Source organism: Dipodomys merriami, unplaced genomic scaffold (genome assembly GCF_024711535.1).
Source record: "Dipodomys merriami isolate MVZ:Mamm:240054 unplaced genomic scaffold, mDipMer1.0.p SCAF_1, whole genome shotgun sequence".
NCBI lineage: Eukaryota > Metazoa > Chordata > Mammalia > Rodentia > Heteromyidae > Dipodomys > Dipodomys merriami.
Window position 1 is genome coordinate 6672412 of NW_027202270.1, and position 22154 is coordinate 6694565.

The window sequence follows — 22154 nt, forward strand, 5'->3', positions numbered from 1 at the left end:
CTATAATCAATGTTCTAAGCTATTTTTCTTTCAAGTTGTAACAACTAAGGTTCCTCATTTTTCTTCAACTAACTATATCTTATTGTTTATATTCACCCAGTAAATAAATATTTATTCAACATATATTAAACACCAACAAAAACCCATGTACAAGGCTAAGCTGCAGAATGAAACGCAACCCAGCCATCAAGAAAATATGGTCTATTTGGGAAAATACAAAAGTCATAAAACAGTAATAGAAGCATTAAAAAAAAAAAAAAAAAAAAGCTGGCTTCAGGAAGGTGATAACACCCAACTCTGTTTAGGGAAGTGAGAGGAACATTTAAGCAGAGACTGGATAAAATAAGCATGAATACATAGATAATGGGAAAAATATTCAAAGACAAAGCCACAAAGGAATCCGAATTCTTAATTTTTAGAGGAAGTCTGGAAGCTCAGCATAAACAAATATTCTTAGAGGAGAATGGCAGGAGAAAGTGATGGAAGAGTGCCCCAGGTCCTAATAGAGGAACAGGGAGGGCCAAAGCACTTGTAGGTAAAATGGTGGCCAGCATACAAGCTGAACAACGAAGAGCCAATAATGGAATAATGAATGAACAAATGTCCAAATATGGCTTCTACTTACAAAAGGGCCCTGTCAAAGAAATCTAGAAGATATTTAAAAACAAAAGCAACAAAAAGCCAATGGTATTTAGAATCAGAAAGATCAACTTTTTAGTTATCAGTGTTCCAGTCAAGAGTCCACATCCATCACAGGTAAATAAAGAAAAACAGGAGCAATGATGACTGTATCTATTATTTGGATGAATCTTCAGCAAAAAACAACTACAGAGGCTGGGCTTTCAGAATGAGACAAAAATCCGATGCAGTCATCATTTTCAAGTGATCCAGTAGCACATGTCAGTATTTCCATAATCATCAAGAATTATAAAATAGACTTAATTAGAAGAATATACAACCCTGTTTCCTTCTCCAGGCTCAATACCTACTAACTGCCTCAGATTTCATGCTCAAGAGACCTAAGCTGTCTTACTCCACAAGTTCACATTTTCACTTATGCCACTGCTTCTCCATCATCCTTCCAACACATATATCACTCAACTAACAGCCCAAACTAGTCATCCATCAATGCCAACCACGAGGTCACCTTCTAGAAGAGGCCACACTAGAATCTCAGTCCACACAGTTCCCTCAACATTCTCCCATACACATCACTCTTCTCAAACCAGTTCACAAGACTGCCTCCTCTCACTGGACTGCACTCTCAGCACAGAGATGGTTTCATCCACAGTCACATTAACAGCTCCCAGAGGATGTTCTAGCCATAGCCATTCCTAACTCCACAAACATGTGCTCAGCCAAATCACTCAACTAGCTTGTGAACATATTTATAAACTATAAAGTACTCAATTAATATTGCTAGTGTTGTTTATTGTTTCCTTCCCAACCTTATCCATTTTTCTGTCATTCAGCATCAATCTGACTGAGCTTCAGTAAAGCAGAACTGAAATATCCAGTGTTTCCTGTATCCAACCCCCACCCAGTCTGTCTCAGTAGATCACTGCTTGAAAAGCTCTCCCTTTTCCCCTATTCCCTCTCACTATCCCACCACTATCCCCCTCTCCCCACTTTCTCCCCCTCCTCCCCTGCTTTGCTTTGCTTACTTATATTGCACCAATCCACAACCTGGCTCAAGTAAATCCCTTCTTATAAAGAACCCCTAGAGAACACTAACTGTAATAAGGTGTCTCCTCTCACATTTCAGTGCTTAGCACCTCTAAATGCACTGTAGGTCTAAGAAGCAAGAAGACCTACACCAGTTATGTCATCATCTCAAAGTATACAGCATATACACAGCTTGTTTGATTGGGGTAGGGTTTTTTTATATTATTGAGATCTGAACTCAGGGCCTTGTGCTTACTAGACAAATACTGGACCACAATCTTCCTAGCCAAGACAGATACATCCACCCAGTTTGTTTGTTAACACTTTACCCAAGCTGGTATTAGAATCACCATCCTCCTGATCTCCACTTCCTGGGATTGCAGGCATGAACTATCATACCTGGAACAAAATAGTTTACTGAACAATTGATTGTTATGGTTCCACGTGTTCAAGGAATAGCCTGCTAGTAGATTTTTAAGCACCTGGATAAGCATTCCTCTCTTCAGGCCTTCTGAAACATCCTCCTTGGACATGTAAGTTTCAAATATGCTCTTTTTCTTCCCTCTCATGGACTTGTTCTTTGACTTTTTGTCACCTGGCGAAGCACCAACACCATGTGAGGACACACCTAGAAACATGAGGCAGCAATCAGCCCTTTCCTCAAAACTCTCTGATCCCTGGGTGGGGAGGGAGGGTATTTATTGTTTGATTTTTGTTTTCCTTTTTATGGGTGCTGTTCCTGGGACTGGAACTCGGAAACTGGGCACTGTCCCTGAGCTTATTTTGTTCAAGGATAGCACTCTACCACTTGAGCTACAGCTCCAATTCTGGCTTCTTAGTGATTAATGGAGGTTAAGAATCTCATGGACTTTCCTGCCTGAGCTGGCTTCAAATCACGATCCTCAGATCTCAGCCTCTTGAGTAGATAGGAATACAGGAATGAGCCACTGGCACCTGGCTGATTCCTGTACTTTTATGACTGGAGATATTAGGCATTTGTTATGATTGCTGTTATCATCATTATTCACAAAGACAAATAAGAAAATGACCTGTCTGGTGAATTCAAACACTATAAAAAGAAAGAAAGGGTAAGAAAATGTAAATAAGATGGACCTATATGAGACATGATTTCTAAATAAGCCCCATAATATTCATGGAAAAACATTGAAGAATGGGTTTGGTATGCTGTTATTTATAGATATTGTGTGTATGTGTGCACATGTGCATGTGTGTCTGTGTCTATGTCTGCCTGCATCTATGTCTGTATATCTGTGTATCTGTGTGTGTCAGTCAGTCCTGGGGCTTGACTTCAGGGCATTGAGCTTTTGTGTTCAAGGCTAGCGCTCCACCATTTGAGCCTCAGCTCTACTTCTGGCTTTTTGGTGGTTAAATGGAAAGAAGAGTCTCATGAACTTTCCTTCCCAGGATGGCTTTAAACAATGTTCCTCAGATCTCAGCCTCCTGAGTAGCTATGATTACAGGCATGAGCCACCATACCTGGCTCAAATATGCTTTTTAAAACTAAAAATCAACACAAGGTACCTGTGGCTCACACCTATAATCCTAGCTACTTAAGAGGCTGAGAGGAGGGCTAGGAAGGTGGCTCAGTGGTAGAGTGCTTGCCTTGCATGCATGAGGCCCTGAATTCGATTCCTCAGCACCACATAAGCAAAAAGAAAAAAAGCCGGAAGTGGCACTGTGGCTCAAGTGGTAGAGTGCTGGCCTTGAGCTGAAAAGCTGAGGGACAGCAACCAGGCCCAGAGTTCAGGCCCCATGACCGGACCCCCCCCCCAAAAAAAGAGGCTGAGATATAAGGATCATGGTTCAAAGCCAGCCCAGGAAAGAAAGTCTGTGAGTCTCTTATCGCCAATTAACCACTAAAAGCCCAAACTGGAACTGGGGTTCAAGTGGTAGAGTACTATCCTTAAGCAAAAGAGCTCAGGTCATCACAGAGACCTTGAGTTCAAGTCCCAGTACCAGCGTGTGTGCTTGTGTGCATGTATGTGTGCATGCGCACACACACACACACAATAGGAATCATCAAAAGATGATCACCTTTCAGAAGGAAATTCAACAGCTATTAATGGAAAACACTTAATTCTAAAATAAAAAGCATAGGAAAATAGTTAACAGCCCATCATCTCACTTTATCCTAAATGCCCTCCACCACCACACACATTCTACTTGTATCTCAGTTCTCCAATTGCCAGTGCAACTCCATTTTCCTTTTGCTACCTCTGGGGGTCCCTATGGGCCGGAGGTTCAGCCTGCAGTCAGGATGGCTCATTACTGGTTCCAAAGTCGCCTGTTCTTTGCAGATTCAGGGAAACCTCCACTGCTCCGCTCAGAGTTCTTCCTTCCTTGAACGGCTCAGTTATCACAAGCTGAAACCAAAGAGAGAGCAGTTAACCTGTAGCCTCCTTTTTCACCTCAGAAACTGAGTGCTAAATGCATTTGGATGGCAAGGGCAACACCGTGTACTCCTAGGTCCTGGTGTCACATTTTTCTGGGCAGTTAATCAAGCACACCATCTGTGCTGAATTTCTCTTCAAGACTTTCATTTTCACAGGCACACTAGGCTTCTCCTCTGGGGTTCCAACTAAAAGTCCACAGTAGAACAATCAATTGGAAAATAAGAAACTATATGGTTCTATGAAGCTTGTGAAATATACAAAAATAAGAGAAAATGTGGTTTTGAAAGATAGTATCAAGATATGGAATCTAAGTTGTAACAGAATAGGTACTAAACAAAACTCATTTACTGTTTAGCCTTGTACAAATTGTATACCTCTATGAACTCAAGTAAATTCTTTAGAACTTATCAACAAAACATAGTTCACAACCTGATGCCCAAAACTATGCAGGGAACCCCAGATGGTTCACAAGCTTTCAAAAACTAATGGTGGAAGTCTATTCCCCTGTAGAAGTCTATATCCTTATTCTTACCGATGGTCCCCTCAAATTAGGTCTCTAATCAGACTGCTCTAAGCAGAGTTGCTTCTGAGGAACACAGAGGAACAGTTGCCCGGGTCAGAGGCTAGAATATGTAGCCCTACAGCTGGGCTCTGATAACCCACCAGGAGAGCAAACATGTTACCAAAACTTTTTTTAGTTTCTGCTGGCCACCAGCCAGAAATCAAGTTTATACCTGTAAACTTTGAAAATCCTCAGGAGTAGCCTGCTTTCCCATAAAATGGATCAAGATGCCACTCAGAACATTTCTTCCAAATTTTTCTCATACATCCCTCATCAAATTTAAAGTTACCTTTAAACTGAAATTAATACTGGGGGAGGGGGGGAGATGGGAAGGGATGGGAAGGGGAAACAAAGGAGGAGGCAACAATGCTTGATAAGAAATGTACTCATTACCTTGACCATGTAATTGTAATCCCTCTGTACTATTTTCACAATAAAAAAATAAAAATAAAATAAAATAAAATAATACTAAGTCAGGAGAAGAGAAGCAACAAAGACAAAGATAATAGGACACTTAGTTATACACAAACTGGCTCAGAGATAAAGTCCAAATGCAAGGAGGGAGATAAAGAGGTGGCCTGAGAGAAATGCAAAAGAAGGAAAAGGCATATAGAGGATTCCAGACAATGTGAAGTTAATCCAGAAAGACACAGCCTCTCATGAACTCAATAAATACTTCTGAAAAGCACTGTACTAGTCATAGTGAGGGCCAAAATGCAATTAAGTTTTTAAAGTCATATTGATAATAATTAAGACATGTTGGGAAATACCAGCACCATGATGTTTTAAAGTATGGATAACTGTACAGACTAAGAAAGAAAAATATCTCCAGATCAGGAAATCTGAGAGCACTTTGAGATTTTAAGGAAGAACTACAGATGTGAGGAAAGCATCCACCTGGCAAAAGGAAACAAAGAGATGCAAACAGAAAAATGAGTAGATTCTTGCAACATTAATTCTACCTAGCAAGAGTCCCACCTATGTACAAAGAGGCAGTGATGAGGAAATTAAAACATGCTGGAAGGTTTAGAAAAACAACCAGGTTTTTCAAAGACACTAGCGGGGTTCTGAAGCCTGAACAGGCAAAAGAGAAGAACAGTAATGACAGCTGTGTCTCAAGAAAAATCATCCCAGCACAGGACTCAGAGATGAACAGAGTCTAAGCAGTAGCTGCACCTTAGGAGAGAACAAGAAAAGGTGGACAAAGAGTAAGAGAGCCAGAACTAGAGATGTACCAGCAGACACAAAACTCCACAGGACAGGCTGGAGAAGAGCCAGCTTGCGGCATCTAGATAGGTTTCCAGCTAAGCACCTGGGAGACAGGAATATCCTTTCGAGAAGATGACCAAATATGTGGAAAGTAGGCATAACTTACAGAAAGAAATTGGCCAGACCTTTGCATGAACGTGGCAACCCAAAGCATTCAAGAACCAATTAGACTGACAAAATAACGATCCACTGAAACAGAGAAGGGCCTAAGACAAGTGATGACTAAGCAATTTTTGGTTCCCCTGGTATAACAATGTTAAGCCCATTGGCCCTGGAGAAGTTCTAGGTACTTATATTCTCACAAAATCAATTAAGGTAACTTTTAGGAATACAAAGGGGAAGTATAAAACATAGCAAAGAAGCTAATAATGACATAGGAAAAGGACAGTCAGGTATATATTAAAAAAAAGAAGAAAAAAAAAAGGAACTGGGCCAAGTGTCTCAAGTCTATAATCCAAGCTAGTTGAAAGGCAGAGACTGGGGGAAAGGGATCAGAGTTGAAGGCCAGCTGGAGCACAAAAGTCCCTTTAAACCAATGACAGGACACAGTGATGCTCACCTGTCATCCCCAGAAACACAGGGAAACATAAATAGGAGGATAATAGCTCAGGCCAGTCCAGTATAAGGTAATGCCCAGCGTCCTAGAAATAACCAATGGAAAAGGGCTGAAGGCATAGGTCAAGTGATAGAGTGCCTGCTTAGCAAGTATAAGGCTCTGCATTCAATCCTCCATTAATTTTGTTAAACAAAAATTTTAATTGAAAAGAAAGGAGAAAAGAGAACAGATCCTTGAGTTAGATTTGCTCCCACCAGTAGGAACACAACAGTAGTGTACCAAATCCAAATAAAAATACTTCAAGAAAGAAAAAGGATCCTTTTAACATATCAAATAGCATAGATTTGTATGTGTGTGTGATGGTACTGGGGTTTGAACTCAAGGCCTTGCACTTACCAGGCAGGTATGCTACCACTTGAGCCACACTACCACTTCTCTGGACTAATTATCTGGATTGGCTCTGTTAGTGTTCTACAGGAATATGTCAATTTAATGTTAGGCTTCTTGGTGGGGGAAAGATATCTCAAAACTTTTCTTAAGGAGGCAGGGTGCTGGTGGCTCATGCCTGTAATTGTAGCTACTAAGAAGGCTGAGATCTAAGGATCCCAGTTGGAAGCCAGTCCTGGCAGGAGAGTCAGTGAGACTCTTACCTCCAATTAACCAACAAAAAGCCATAAATGGAACTATGGCTCAAGTGATAGAGTGCTAGACTTGAGCAAAACAGTTTAGGGACAGTGCATAGGCCCTGTGTTCAAGCCCCCGGACTCGTGCACACATACATACACATGGGTACACATGCATGCACGCACGTACATGCACAGACCCGCACACACACACAAATCTTCATGGGGTTTTTGCTTGTTTTGACTTGTTCTTGAGGTGCTAGGTATCAAAACTCAGGTCCCAAGTTACCCCAGCTTTCAGTGGATATTTTTTTACTTTACTTTTTCCCATCCTGTCCCTACCCACAATTATTTTTTTAATGCCTATGACAGTACCGTCTTTCTACAATAATAGAAATTATGTGTTATCTAATATGGTAACCATGTCTTTGAAACAATTTTTTTTATTTTTTTTATTTTTTTTATTTTTTTTTTTTGGGGGGGGGGTCCGGTCGTGGGGCCTGAACTCTGGGCCTGGGCGCTGTCCCTCAGCTCTTCAGCTCAAGGCTAGCGCTCTACCACTTGAGCCACAGCACTACTTCCGGCTTTTTTCTTTTTGCTTATGTGGTACCAAGGAATCGAACCCAGGGCCTCAGGCATGCAAGGAAAGTACTCTACCACTGAGCCACCCTCCCAGCCCCAAAGTACATTTTTTTTTTGGGGGGGGGGTCCAGTCGTGGGGCCTGAACTCTGGGCCTGGGCACTGTCCCTCAGCTCTTCAGCTCAAGGCTAGCGCTCTACCACTTGAGCCACAGTGCCACTTCTGGCTTTTTTCTTTTTGCTTATGTGGTGCTGAGGAATGGAACCCAGGGCCTCAGGCATGCAAGGCAAGCACTCTACCACCGAGCCACCTTCCCAGCCTTGAAACAATTTTAATGAGTGATAATGCAGTTGAAACACTGCCAAATGTGAAACAATTGTACTTAATCTTTATTCTCGTATTTGTTCAGGTTTTTAAATTCTAGATTATAAAAGTTTCTCTTGCCACCTTAAAGATGTAATTCCATTGTCTTATGACCGGCATTATTTTTATTTAGAGACCAGCCATTCATCTAATGATTAATTATTCAAAAGTACATTGTTCCCCCCTTCCTATTCTGGGCAGCTTTTTGAAATGTTCTTCTTTATCTTTGGTTTTCTGTTGATTTATCAGAGCATGAAATATATGAGTTTTTCATCCTGCTTGGTGTTGGTAAGGTTTCTTGAATCTATTACTTGATAATTTTCATCACTCTGGGAAAGTTTTCAGTCATTCTCTTTTCAAATATTGTTTCTGCCCATTCTCTCTCAACTCTAAACTTTTGATTTCCTCCTTATCTCTATTTCCCCTTCAAAATCTTCAGTATTTTCCACTTTCTTTTCTTGAACTTGGCTACTTCATTAATTCCCTCATATATATATAGTTGTAAAGTTGTACAGTTCGTTTTCAACATAGTGTCTTGTACATCTCATTGTTACAAGGGTCAAACTGTATCCTTGTTTCAGCATTTTGTTATTTCCCTTCCCCTCCCCAAATCAGAAAAGTGTATATACAAGATGCAGGGCATCAAATATAGTGAAAACTGGGGTTATACCATGGGGGAAGAACATACAAAAGAAAACAAAAAAAAAATCACATTAGTACATTAAAAAACAACAGCAATAAAAATAAAACCTCTTATATCCCTATCCTGGGGCTCATTTTCCTTAGCATCATCTTATATGGTCATATGTACATAGCTTGTGACCTTTTCTGCTTGTCTAATAAGATTATCCTACATATGTACTAGTTATTGCAAATAAGGGAAATCATAGGATCTATGTTTCTTTAAGTCTTTGCCACCTAATCTTCGATAAGGAGCTAAAAAAAATAGAATGTAAGAAAGACAGCCTCTTCAGTAAATGTGTGCTGGCAAAATTGGTTAAACACCTGTAGAAAACTAAAGTTAGATCCTTATACCCTGCACCACAATGAACTCCAAATGAATCGAAGACCTTGAAGTAAAAGCAGACACCTGAAAATCTTACAGGAAGGAATAGGAGAAACTCTAGGGCTCCTTGGCACAGGCCAAAATTTTCTTAATAAAGACCCAGAAACACAACAAATCAAAGAAAGGTTGGACAAATGGGATTGCATGAAACTGCAGAGTTTCTGCACGGTAAAGGACATAGCTAACAAGATCAATAGAAGCCCACGGATTGGGAGAAGATCTTCACTATCCATACAACAGACAAGGGTCTCATATCTAAAACATACTTAGAACTCAAAAAATTAAATCCCCCAACAACAAATCCTCAAAGAAACAACTGCCCTATTAATAAGTGGGCTAAAGACTTAAACTTTTCTGAAGAGGAAATAACAATGGCCAGTAGACACATGAAGAAATGCTCAATTTCTCTAGCCATAAAAGAAATGCAAATCAAAACAACATTGAGATTCTACCTCACCCCAGTTGGAATGGCTATAATCAAGAAATCTAATAACAACAGATGCTGGAGGGGATGTGACCTAAAGGGAACCCTACTGCATTGTTGGTGGGAGGGTAAACTTGTTCAACCACTTTGGAAGGCAGTATGGTGGTTCCTCAAAAGACTCCACATAGAGTTCCCCTATGACCCAGCAATCTCACTTCTGGGCATTTACCCAAATGATCACAAACAAGGCTATACTAAAGCTACCAGCACAACTATGTTTATTGCAGCATTATTCACCATAGCTAAGGAACTAACCCAGATGCCCCTCAGTAGATGAATGGATCAAGAAAATGTGATGTGTGTGTGTGTGTGTGTGTGTGTGTGAATTCTATGCCTCCATCAGAAAGAATGACACTTTAGCTCTATCTAATCTTTTGTTCAACCAATACATTAAGTTACTGACTTAAGACTAAGTTTTCAAGCCTAAGGTTTTTATGTTCCTTTTACTTGTTCTTTCTGCTTAAAATGCTAAATCTTGTCTTTTATCTCTTTAAACAAGGTAAATATATCTACATTAAAGCCTACTTCTGAAAACTCCAATGTCAGAAGCCCTTATGGATGTAATAACTTCTATCACATTTACTTGATTTTGTTCAAGTTGTTTGAGTATTCCATCTGATTTTTATTATGAACTGGACATATCTGCACAATTTTTGTAGTAAGCATTTGAGACTTAATATACAAAAAAAAGATTTGAAAAAAAAGATTTGATTTTATCAAGCACCTGAGACAAAGATTATAAATGGTAATGTATTCAAGTCTATCTACATTCCATTTACTCTTGCTTCTTAGGCAGGAGCCTTTACAGGCCCCTCACCCAAATAAGGCCTACACAAAACCTAACATTAACAGGGTCTGAGTTCCATTGTTATCCCTCTGGCCCTAAAAGGCTACATGATGCATTTCTCATTCAGAGAACACTATTTAGAGACAGTTTGGGGGAAAATATGTACAGAAAAGTGGAGAAGTAGCCAGAATCCAAAGGAAGTTACCTGTTCCACCTTTCCAAAAATAACTAAAACCAAGAGGTTATGATGAAAAGGTTCATGCATATGACTACCTGATGCTAAGCTCTTACAGGAATCTCTAAAAAGAACTCATAGTTTGGGTCAAGGCTTCTATTTAAGAAGAGACAAAAATGTCTATTTATATTGGCTCCAAACATCATTTTAGTAGTCCATATTCACAGTTATTTAAAAGAGAATCCCTGCCAAGTGCTGATGGCTCTCACCTGTAAACATAGTTATTCAGGAGGCTGAGATCTAAGGATTGTGGTTCAAAGCCAGCCTGAGAAGAAAAGTCCCCGTGAGACTTTTATCTACAACTACTCAAAAACAGGAAGTGGATCTGTGGCTCAAAGTAGTAGAATGCTAGCCTTGAGCAAAAGCACTCAGGGACAGCGCCTAGACATTGAGTTCAAGCCCCACAACCAACAACAACAAAAAAAAAAAAAAAAAAAAAGAGGATCTTCCAGGCATGAGGATCAAGGTTGAAAGCCAGTCGGACAAGGAAGTCCATGAGATTCTTATCTCTAATAAAATACCAGAAAATGGGAAATGGTGCTGTGGTTCAAGTGGTAGAGCACTAGCCTTAGCTGAAGAGCTGAGGGGCAGCACCGCAGCCCAGAGTTCAAGGCCCACAACCGGAAAAAAAAAAAGGATCACCTCGAAAATGTGTTTCACTGAATGCCTTCTGATTTTTACTCCCTCTTGTATTGTTTTATAATAGAATTCTGAAAAACAAACTTTTGAATTATATACTTCAGCTATTACACTTCGTCTCCTTCTTGCATCCTACTTTATCTCCACGCAGGAAATCTACAAAACAGATTGGCTGACACCCTAGTTCCCTCAAGATTAAGGCATGTGTAAGCATAAGCAGTGAACTGTCAACAGGTACTTAGAAACTGCTTTTGTTAAAAAAAACACTGACTTCTAACTTGGGCCCATGAATTTTGTAAGAACAGGAGAAAAGCATCTCAGGAGAAAAGCATCGTCTGTATCTGTATCCTTCACTGTCCAGGAGACAGGACTGATACAATAACAACTTTATAATCAATTCCTTTACATCCACTTCCCTCTCCCCGCCCCCCAAAAAGGAACTACCAGGCAACAGTGACTCTTGGTGTAATAAGACCCCACCAAACCAATCCTGAGACAATGAGCAACCAGTCTCCCAGGGACCACAACCTATAACCACTGGAGTTCATCTATGACTGGAACTGCTTAACAACTATGTACATCTCTTTCCTCATACCCAATCTTCTTCTATTTAAGAGGATGATGGGTTGAAATACATATCTGTCCTCTTCTTGGCCACATTAATTAAATCTCCCTTCTCTGATTTACACATGATAAAAAGCACTGCTCCATTTTTCATTTGTTCCCTCAAAATATCAACAAATAACTATTGGTGAAAAACAGAACCAAGGCTGGGTACTGGTGGCTCACACCTGTAATCAGAAGGCTGAGGATCATGGTTCAAAGTCAGCCATGGAAGGAAAGACTGTGAGACTCCTATCTCCAATAAACCAGAAAACCGGAAGTGATGCCGTGGCTCAAGTGGTAGAGTGCTAGCCTTGAACTGAAGAGATCAGGGACAGTGCCCAGACCCAGAGTTCAAGCCCCACGACCCACCAAAAAAAAAAAAAAAAAAAAAGAACAAAATATTAGTCTTATTGCCCTAAGCTTTTATGTTCTCTTAGTTATTTCTCTCTATCACTCGAATAGATTTGGGGAGTAGAAGGGCTAAGTTTTCTAGTTTTTGTCTGAGGAAAGTTCATTTCCAACTATCTCCTGTACCATACCTGAAAGGAGAAATTAATCTCACTCTTAACTCTCAGGGCCTCAAGCTCTTGCTGGGCTTTATTGTTTCACACCTAACATTCTACCACTTGTGCCACACCTCCAGTCCAGCTTTTTTGCTAGTTAATTGGGGATGGAGTCTCACAGACTTTTCTGTCTGGGCTGGCTTCAAATCACGATCCTCAGATTTCAACCTCCTGAGTAGCAAGGATTACAGGCATGAGTTACCAGGTACCCAGTTGTCCTATTTTTGCCTATCTATACTAGAACTTCACTACACCAACTATTCTCTCCATAGTTGCCTTCCTAAAGGCATTCAACTAAACTAAGGGCCAGCCTGCAACCCTTACACCCACTTCACCAACAAGTCACCACTTGTTATCCCATTTCTCCTATCCCTGACAACATTTTAAAATGTGGTAAGACTCACAAACCTCTATTTGCCGTATTACATATTCTTTACTTCCTACTTTCATGCTCATCTCTACAATGAAAAGAAGCTTTCAGTATTATTAGCAAAGAAAATCCTCATTACTTAAATACTGGCATACTCAGTATAAAAGCTGTATACTGGTATACATTTGTTTGTTGGATTCTTATATGTGTGCAGGATGTCTTTGGCCTCCAGTACAATTATCTCCTGGTTCGTCTATGTTTCTGCAGTTCTTAGATTTCCTGTTGACTTCTCTTAAATTTCATACTTTTTTTTTTTTTTTTTTTTTTTTTTTTTTTGCCGGTCATGGGGCCTGAACTCTGGGTCTGGGCGCTGTCCCTCAGCTCTTCAGCTCAAGGCTAGCTCTCTACCACGGGAGCCACATCGCCACTTCCGGCTTTTTCTGTTTATGTGGTGCTGAGGAATCGAACCCAGGGCCTCATGCTTGCAAGGCATGCACTCTACCGCTGAACTATCTTCCCAGCCTAAATTTCATACTTCTTAAGTTTCTATCACTTAGAAGGCTCCATTCTTTAGACTCCACTTCTCTGTTTAAAAATTAAATCTAGGGCTGGGAAGGTGGCTCAGTGGTAGAGCGCTTGCCTTGCATGCCTGAGGCCCTGGGTTTGATTCCTCAGCACCACATAAGCAAAAAGAAAAAAAGCCGGAAGTGGCACTGTGCCTCAAGTGGTAGAGCGCTCGCCTTGAGCTGAAGAGCTGAGGGACAGCGCCCAGGCCCAGAGTTCAGGCCCCATGACTGGACCCAAAAAAAAAAAAAGTTAAATCTACATCTCTAGTCCTGTTCTCCAAAGCTCTTTTAACTTTCCAACTTCCTGCTGAGTAATGTTGGCAAGCACTCTGAATACAACATGTTTCTAATTCAACTTATTATTCTCCTCAAACTGAATTTTCCACCTGCGTACTGCATCCAGATGACATCATTATCATCCCTGGGCAGCAAACAGTAGTCATCTCATCTCTTTCCCTCCATTAATACCCTATTAGTAAACTCTTAAGACTTTCACAATGTTCCTAAATAGATTTTTCCTTCCCACCTTGATTAGCACTATCTGAATTCAGATTGCTGCAACAATGAAGCATAAAGATGACAAAAGCTACTTGACAAGTCTCTCAATCACTAATCTCTTCTTCAATTCAACTTCTACCTAAACACAAGATATTTTAGGAAATATTTTTTATAACTTTCTAATTTTTTTTCTAATCATGCCAGGCAATTCCCAATGAAAATGGAAAATTAGGAGAACCTTACAAATGTCCTAAAAAAATAAATTGGGTTATAAACACAAACTATGGTGGGGGAATCAGTGAAAAAAAAAAACTACTTATAAGAATAAACAGCTGGGCTGGGAAGGTGGCTCAGTGGTAGAGCACTTGCCTTGCATGCTTGAGGCCCTGGGTTCGATTCCTCAGCACCACATAAGCAAAAAGAAAAAAGCCGGAAGTGGAGCTGTGGCTCAAGTGGTAGAGTGCTAGCCTTGAGCTGAAGAGCTGAGGGACAGCATCCAGGCCCAGAGTTCAGGCCCACAACTGGACAAAAAAAAAAAAAAAAAAGAATAATCAGTTGGGCACCAGGGGCTCATGCCTATAATCCTAGCTACTCAGGAGGCTGAGATCTGAGGATCACGGTTCAAAGCCAGCCCGGGCAGGAAAGTCCATGAAACTCTAATCTCCGATAAACCACCAGAAAACCGGAAGTGGCACTGTAGCTCAAGTGGTAGAGCACTAGCCTTGAGCTGAAGAGCTGAGAGACAAGCACCCAGGCCCAGAGTTCAAGACCCACAACCGACAAAAAAAAAAAGAATAAACAAACAGAGATAGACTGCTGGGAGGAGTACAAATCAGGAGAAATGACTGGCACTGTGATAAGTATTCTATTTTATGTTATTGTTTGGAGGTAGGGAAGGAATAGAAGCTTTGCCCCAAGGACAAACAACCATCACAGGAGTGACATAGTGTAAACAGTTAAACTCCCATAGAAATCCAAACAGGTTAGACTCAAGGTATGGATCAAGTGATAAAGCACCATCCATGAGCAAGCAAGCTAAATGAGAGAAAAAGGGCCTGAATTTAAGCCATGGTACCAATACAAAGAGAAAGAAAGGGGAAAGGAATGGGGACGGGAAATGGAAAGGGAAAAGGAAACCCCACAGGTAGACTGTGGACATGGTTAGACATGATAGACATGGTTAGACATGACAGACATGGCTGTAACATGATAGAATGCCTGAGTTTAAGAAGATGGCTTCCAGTGGCAATTCAGAGGAGGTAAAACTGAAGAATTCCTAATTCCTATGTACACTGTGACATTTTTTAAAGAGTTGAAAGAAAAAATTCTATATCCAGCAAAAATATCTTTCAAGAATAATGGAGAAGCCAGGTCCCAGTACTCATGCCTGTGATCCTAACTATTCAGGAGGTTCAGATCTGAGGAACACTATTCAAAGATAGCCAGGAATGAAAGTTCATGAGACTCTTACCTCTAATTAACTACCATAAAGCTGTGCTCAAGTGGCAGAGTACTAGCCTGGAGCTCAGGGTGAGTGCCAGGGCTCTGAGTTCAGGCCCCAGGACTGACACTCACATACAAAAAGAGAAGAATGGAGAGAAGCATTTTTTTTTTCAGATAAAGGAAAAAAAATCTATCACCAGCAACAAAGACCACAAGAAACACTAAAAGAGTTCTTCAAGGGTTAGACATGGTGGTTTACACCTATAATCCCAACTACTTGGAAGGCAGAGACCAGAAGGATCACAGTTTGAGGCCAATCCATGTAAAAAGTTAGTAAAACTTCATCTCATTTGTTGAACCTTTATCTCAACAAATCAACTGAGGTGATGGTATATGCCTGTAATCCTAGCTACATGGGAGGTATAGATAGGAGGATCATGTTTTATGGTGCTCCTACAAGAAGAAAAAAAAAGTACTCTATCTGAACAATAAAACAAGAAAGGATACAGGCATGGATCAAGTGGTAGAGCACTTACCTAGCAAGGGCAAAGCCCTAAATTCAAATCCCAGTACTGCTACCTGCCACCCAAAAGGAGTTCTTCAAGTTAAATGAAAAGGATACTGGACCTTCAGACGTGAATGCTAAGCATTGAAAGTAATGTGTGTAACTATACCAAATAGAAAAATAAATAAAATTTTTTCTAACTTAGAATTCTACATACAAGTATAAGGGTAGAATAAAGACATTTTCCTAAATGTAAACTTCAAAAAAATTTCCATGTGTTATTACAAAGCTACTAAAGGATGTGCTCCACTATGAGATACAATGAGGAAGAGATCCAGTACAAAAGCAGCATAAGAAATTTTCCAAGAAGGAGGCCACACCATAACCACTGTGTGTCAGGCATGAGGGCAACTTCCAGATTGGAAGACTGCAGCAGTTTAGATTAGAGTATTGCCAAGAAAGAGATTGTTATCTCTATGATCCCTGCTATCCAAGTATTTATTGTCTTTCTAAATCTAAGACAGAACACCTGGGTCAGCCCAGCTTGCTTCTTGTTCCTGGATTAACTTGACCATAACCTGATGACGTTCCTACCCACCCCTCCAATAACCTGATTCAGCAGAGGCCTTTCAGTTCACCACAGAGTTCAACTTTGATCAGTTCATGAGTTTATGAGTTAATTACAAGACTAAGTATGTATGATTCCTTTATGGAGCAGAGTAAAAAGTAAAAAATACATACACATAAGCGCCTTTGTTCAGAAAGACACAAATTACAATAAATTAGGAACTAGTTAATCTGATGATTAGCTAGAAGGTCTGATGGAACGGAATGAAAAGGAAGCATATAAAAACTGGGTGAGGGGCTGGGAAGGTGGCTCAGTGGTAGAGCGCTTGCCTTGCATGCATGAGGCCCTGGGTTCAATTCCTCAGCACCACATAAGCAAAAAGAAAAAAGCCAGAAGTGGCGCTGTGGCTCAAGTGGTAGAGTGCTAGCCTTGAGCTGAAGAGCTGAGGGACAGCGCCCAGGCCCTGAGTTCAGGCCCCACGACTGGTAAAAAAAAAAAAAAAAAAAAAAAGTTAAAAAAAAAAAAACTGGGTGAAACAAATGTGGAGTAAACATCAATGTACATTGCCATTTTATGTATTCTGACATTTGGAAACATTCATATTTCACATTTCAAAAACAGCAACAAAAACGAACAGATGGCCTAAAATGCATGAACAAAATACCCTTTACTTAAAATGAAAAAAATACAAAAATAATGAAATAAAGACAAATAAAATTTTAAATATTCCATGTTCAGAGATTAGAAGAATCAATATGCTAAGGTGATAACTCTTCAAATCTACAGATACAATGCAAACACAAACCAATAAAGAGTAAGGAACAAACACATACATATTTATGATAAATTGTCCCTCAACAAAGATGTCAAGAAACACACAATAGGGAAAAGATAGTCTCTTCAATAAATAGTACTAGGAAAACAGTATATTTATCATGTTTATTTTATTTTATTCTATTTTTTATGCTGGTTCTGCGGCTTGAATTCAGTGTCAGAGCACTGTCCTTGAGCTTTTTGTTCAAAGGCAGTACTCTACCACTTGAGCCACAGCTCCATTTCTGGCTTTTCTTTAATGGAGGTAAGAGTCTTACCATCTTCCCTGCCTGAGCTGGCTTCCACTGAAATTCTGAGATCTCAGGCTCCTGAATAGCTAGGATTATAGGCATGAGCCTTTGGTGCCCAGCTGGATAGTCATAATGATAAGACCCTCATCTCACACCTATACAAAAAAATCAAGTCAAAATGCATTGCAAACTTAAATGTAAGATTTAAAACTGTACAATATTATAAGAGGGAAAATAGGGTAAAACTCTATGACACTGGTCTATTCAAATCAAGTATAATTCAATAGTTGATAAGATCTATAGACAGAAAAACAAATGTGTCTGTTTACACCCACCCAAATGTATACAAGTATACATTCCTATATATTCTTATATTGCTTCCCTCTATCTGCTGTCCCAGCACTAAGGAACATGAGTGTCCAGATCTCAGTTTCCAACTACTATCTACCACACTATAAGAAACCAGGACTCCTTAGAAAGATGGCCAATTCTGAGACTAGTGTAGGAAAGTATAAATAGGAGCTTAGAAGAAAGATTAGCACACTAAGGCTTATGGGCCAAATCTAGCCAGCTACCTGTTTTTGTGATTAAGTTCTTAATGGAACAGAGCTCATCTTGTTAGTTTACAAATAATCCCTGACTGCCTTTCTGCTGCAAAAGCAGAGTAGAGTAGCAGCAACAAAACCATATGGCTCACTAAGCCGAAAATAGTTACTATCTGGCCACTTACAGAAATAAGTTTGCCAAACACCAGCCTGGAATAGCTGCTGTTCCAGAGAGTAAGAAAACATTCAAAAAACAACAGGAAGGAAGTGGTGCTGTGGCTCAAGTTGTAGAGCACTCACCTTGAGCTGAAGAGCTTGGGGACAGCACCCAGGCCCAGAGTTCAAACCCCACAACCAACAAAAAAGAAGGGGGAGATGTCAATAGTTCATCAGAACTAATCAAAAAGGCTACTAACTGGCCAAATACATGGCAATTTCAGTATCAACATTCTAATTATAACTAAGCAAAATAAGAATCTATGGGTTTATACTGAGCAAAAGACAAAGAAAAAAATAGCAAACATAAAAAAGGGAAACTTCCTTACAGCAGAACTCAACTAACAGAAAAATAAAAGGATGGAATTATGGTAATTATGAGATAATTGATGATTATCATACTAATCCATACTCATCAATGAATACTAAAATGAAGATATTTAGCAAATCCAAAGAGGAAAATCATGCCTTGGCAGTAGAGAGAGAATCCTAGCAAAGTCCCAAATGACCAAAGTAAAACTACAATGGGTCACATGGGCTGCCTTTCACGTGTGCTGCACTTAAAAAAAAAAAAGTCACTGTGAAACGAATCCACCAAAATAACTGGGTTCTGTAAGCTTCATTTAAGGGAAAAAAAGTTAAACTCATGAATGGGAAAAACTGCCAGATTGAAGGCTACAGATAGATGACCACTCTGTACAATTTGTGATTCTGGCTTTTCTTTTCATATCAAAGGTATGAAATATAAGATCTCAGATAAGTTAATGGTATTATATGGATAAATACTAATTTCCTGATTTTAATAATTGTACAGTGTTCACAAAAGAAAATGGCTTTGTCTCAGGTTTCTATAATTTACTTTCAAGAGGTCCAAGTAGGGAAGGATAGTAAAGGGAATGTAAAATACTAATACAGGCGCATCTGGAGACAGGTCTAGAGTTAGTATTTGTGCCATTCTTGAATCTCTTCTGCAGGTGGGAAATTCTACATTAAAAAAAAAAAACAAACTGGGGCTGAGAAGGTGGCTCAGTGGTAGAGCGCTTGCCTTGCATGCCTGAGGCCCTGGGTTCGATTCCTCAGCACCACATAAGCAAAAAGAAAAAAAAAGCCAGAAGTGGCGCTGTGGCTCAAGTGGTAGAGTGCTAGCCTTGAGCTGAAGAGCTGAGGGCCCAGAGTTCAGGCCCCACGACCGGACCGAAATAAATAAGTAAATAAAAAATAAATAAATAAAAAACTTTATAGAATCATATATTTTACTAAATTGTATTTTTATGCCATAGAATAGTCCCAACAACTAATAATAATTTTAAAACATTTCTATATGGTTAGGGAATGTGGCTTAGTAGTAGAGTGCTTGCCTAATATGCATAAAACCCTGGGTTCAATTCCTCATACTACATACACAGAAAAAGCCATAAGTGGTGCTATGGCTCAAATGGTAGAGTGCTAGCCTTGAGCAAAAAGAAGCTCAGGGATAGTGCCCAGGCCCTTAGTTCAAGCCCCAGGACTGACAAAGAAAAACCAAAACAAAACACCTCTATATGGAATACACAATAAATCAAAGAAGTTCAAATAATCAATTAAATAGTATGTACGCTAAAAGCTAAATCCATCCTATTTCACATAAGCCAAACAGATTTACAAGCTCAAATTAAAGTGATCTCAAATGAGAGGTCAGTAAAAACACAATCTTTTAACAGGTCAGAAGTAACTTTACTCACTTATATTTTGCAAAATATTTTGAGGATTTAAAAGATTAAATGTTCTGAAAAGGACAACAACCCAGCACTTTCTGCAAACACAGCTGTTGCCTAAGGCTCTTGAGAAAAAAAGAGCTCTGGGATAGAAATCAGCTTAGAAAGAGATAATAGTTATAAAAAATTAAGCAAGTTTTGAAACCATTAATGATTAATAGTTATAGTAGCTAAGTTGTTTCTAAAAATTTTTCATTACTACATGCTATGCCCTTTTTAGGCCAAGGCATAGATCACTAAGCAGTCGTTAGTGACAAGGTCCCTGAATTCATGGTACTTACAGTCTAGGGAGAGGAGACAGACAACAAACATGTACACAGATAACAAAGAGAAAGATGAGACAAGGACCAAGTCTCTAGGAAATACTACATTTGAGAAAATAATATTGGAACTAAGTCTGCCAATTAAAAATTGTGAAACAGAGCCTTCTGGGCAGAGGGTATGGCAAGCAGGAAAAAACAAAGCAAGAATAATCCCCATACAGTCAAAGAACTAAAAAGGGGGCAGGAGATGAGGCTTAGTGGAGGCGTACATGCCTAAAAAGACACAAAAACACTACCTCTTTAATAGTCTTTATATAGTATATAATAGCAAAGAATAACCAATCTTGTACTAAGTGTGGTAACATCATAGTGACTATATGTGAAAAGATTTATATTGCATAGTGAGATTATACACATGTTCATAAATGTCAAACATCAAAAATGTCAGCAAAGTAAAGATAATTTTAAAAGATTAATAAGGCAAACATGCAAAAAACATTGAATTTGAAAGATTAATCAATGAGGGTAGATGCATTATTCTACTTGTGCATGTATCTGAAATTTTTCCTAATAATTTTTAGAAATTTCATATAATTTTAAGTTAAAACAAACAACAGCCAGGCACAGGTGGTTCATGCCTGTAATCCTACCTACTCAGGAGGCTGAGATCTGAGGATCGCAGTTCAAAGCCAGCTGGAGCAGGCAAGTCTATGAGACTCTTATCTCAAATTAACCACCAGAAAACCAGAAGTGGCACTGTGGTTCAAAGTAGTTAAGCACTAGCCTTGAGCTGAAGATCTCAAGGACAGCGCCCATACCCAGAGTTCAAGTCCCACAATTGGGGGGTGTGGGGGGGAAGGACACAACGAGTCATCAATTCTTTCTCTCAATTTCCTGCCCCAGTACAGCTCTGCTCTTTTCAGTTCTTTCTTTTTTATTTAAGGAGATCAAAAGACAAATTTCAAGAGTAGACACTGGATAAGTCCAACATCCCATAGCTGAATTTAGTTCTATGATAGATAAGAGTTAATCTATCTAAGGCAAGGGTTAAGAGAATATAAACAACCACATGCTGATAAACTACTAATTTTTCCTGAGGAAAACCAGAATTGCCAAGACTAAGGACTACCATCTTCCCAGCATTAAAAAACACAATAGGCTTCTTCCTCCTCCACACCCTAGAGACCCCTCTGGCAAAGAGTTCCAGATTATGAAATCCCACTGTCAATTTTCAGCCTTGTTCTTACTTGACCTTGCTGTAGCCCTTGACAACTACAATTGAACATTCTCTCTCTTCTTGCCAGATAAGGCAATAGTCCTGAAAATGCCTGTACACCTTCCAAAGTCCCTCTTAACAGACAGCAAACAAGTTTTGTCCCAGATGACCAGTTCTAAAGGAACCAGGATTGAGTCCCTCCTAGGCCAACAATCTGTGATTTGAAGAAAGCTTTGGAAATGCTGTGTTGGGAACTTCTGCTTCTTAATATAGTCATTATTCTAGGGGAAAAAAAACTGATACAGGTGGAACATCCCTTATCCAAAAATCTAAAATAAGAAGTTCTCTAAAATCAAAAACTTTCCCCACTAATAGGATGTCACAAGAGATGAATCCTATACTTGATCTCCTGGGACAGGAAAACCAAAACAAGGCAGTCTGAAACTACAAAATTACCTTCAAGCTATATATGTATCTTGTATAAGAAACATAAATTCATATTTAGACTTGAGTACCATCTCTAAAATATCACATATGTATATGCAAATATTACAAATTAAAAATAATTCTGGTCTCAAGCATTTTTGGATAAAGAACACTCAACTAGTATGAAATGACAATGTTGGAACAAAAAATTCCCAATTGCTTTTAATTATACTGTTGAGCTTTCAAGAAAGAAAAGAACTAATAATAATCAAGCAGGAGCTAGAAACAAGAAAGAGTAAAAGTCAAGG

The 22154-nt window shown here is 39.4% G+C and overlaps 1 protein-coding gene across 2 annotated transcripts in view; it reads right to left on the minus strand.

Moving 5' to 3' along the window:
* Dis3l2 (DIS3 like 3'-5' exoribonuclease 2) overlaps window positions 1–22154 on the minus strand; it is a 401227-nt gene that overhangs the window by 294760 nt on the left and 84313 nt on the right. For both annotated transcript variants that reach the window (XM_070014895.1, XM_070014884.1), the window contains 2 exons: window positions 3901–4049; window positions 2148–2293 (listed from right to left, as the gene is read on the minus strand). In XM_070014895.1, coding sequence (XP_069870996.1) covers window positions 2148–2293; window positions 3901–3952 — 198 coding nt within the window. In that variant the 5' untranslated portion in view covers window positions 3953–4049. The remainder of the gene's footprint in view (window positions 1–2147; window positions 2294–3900; window positions 4050–22154) is intronic.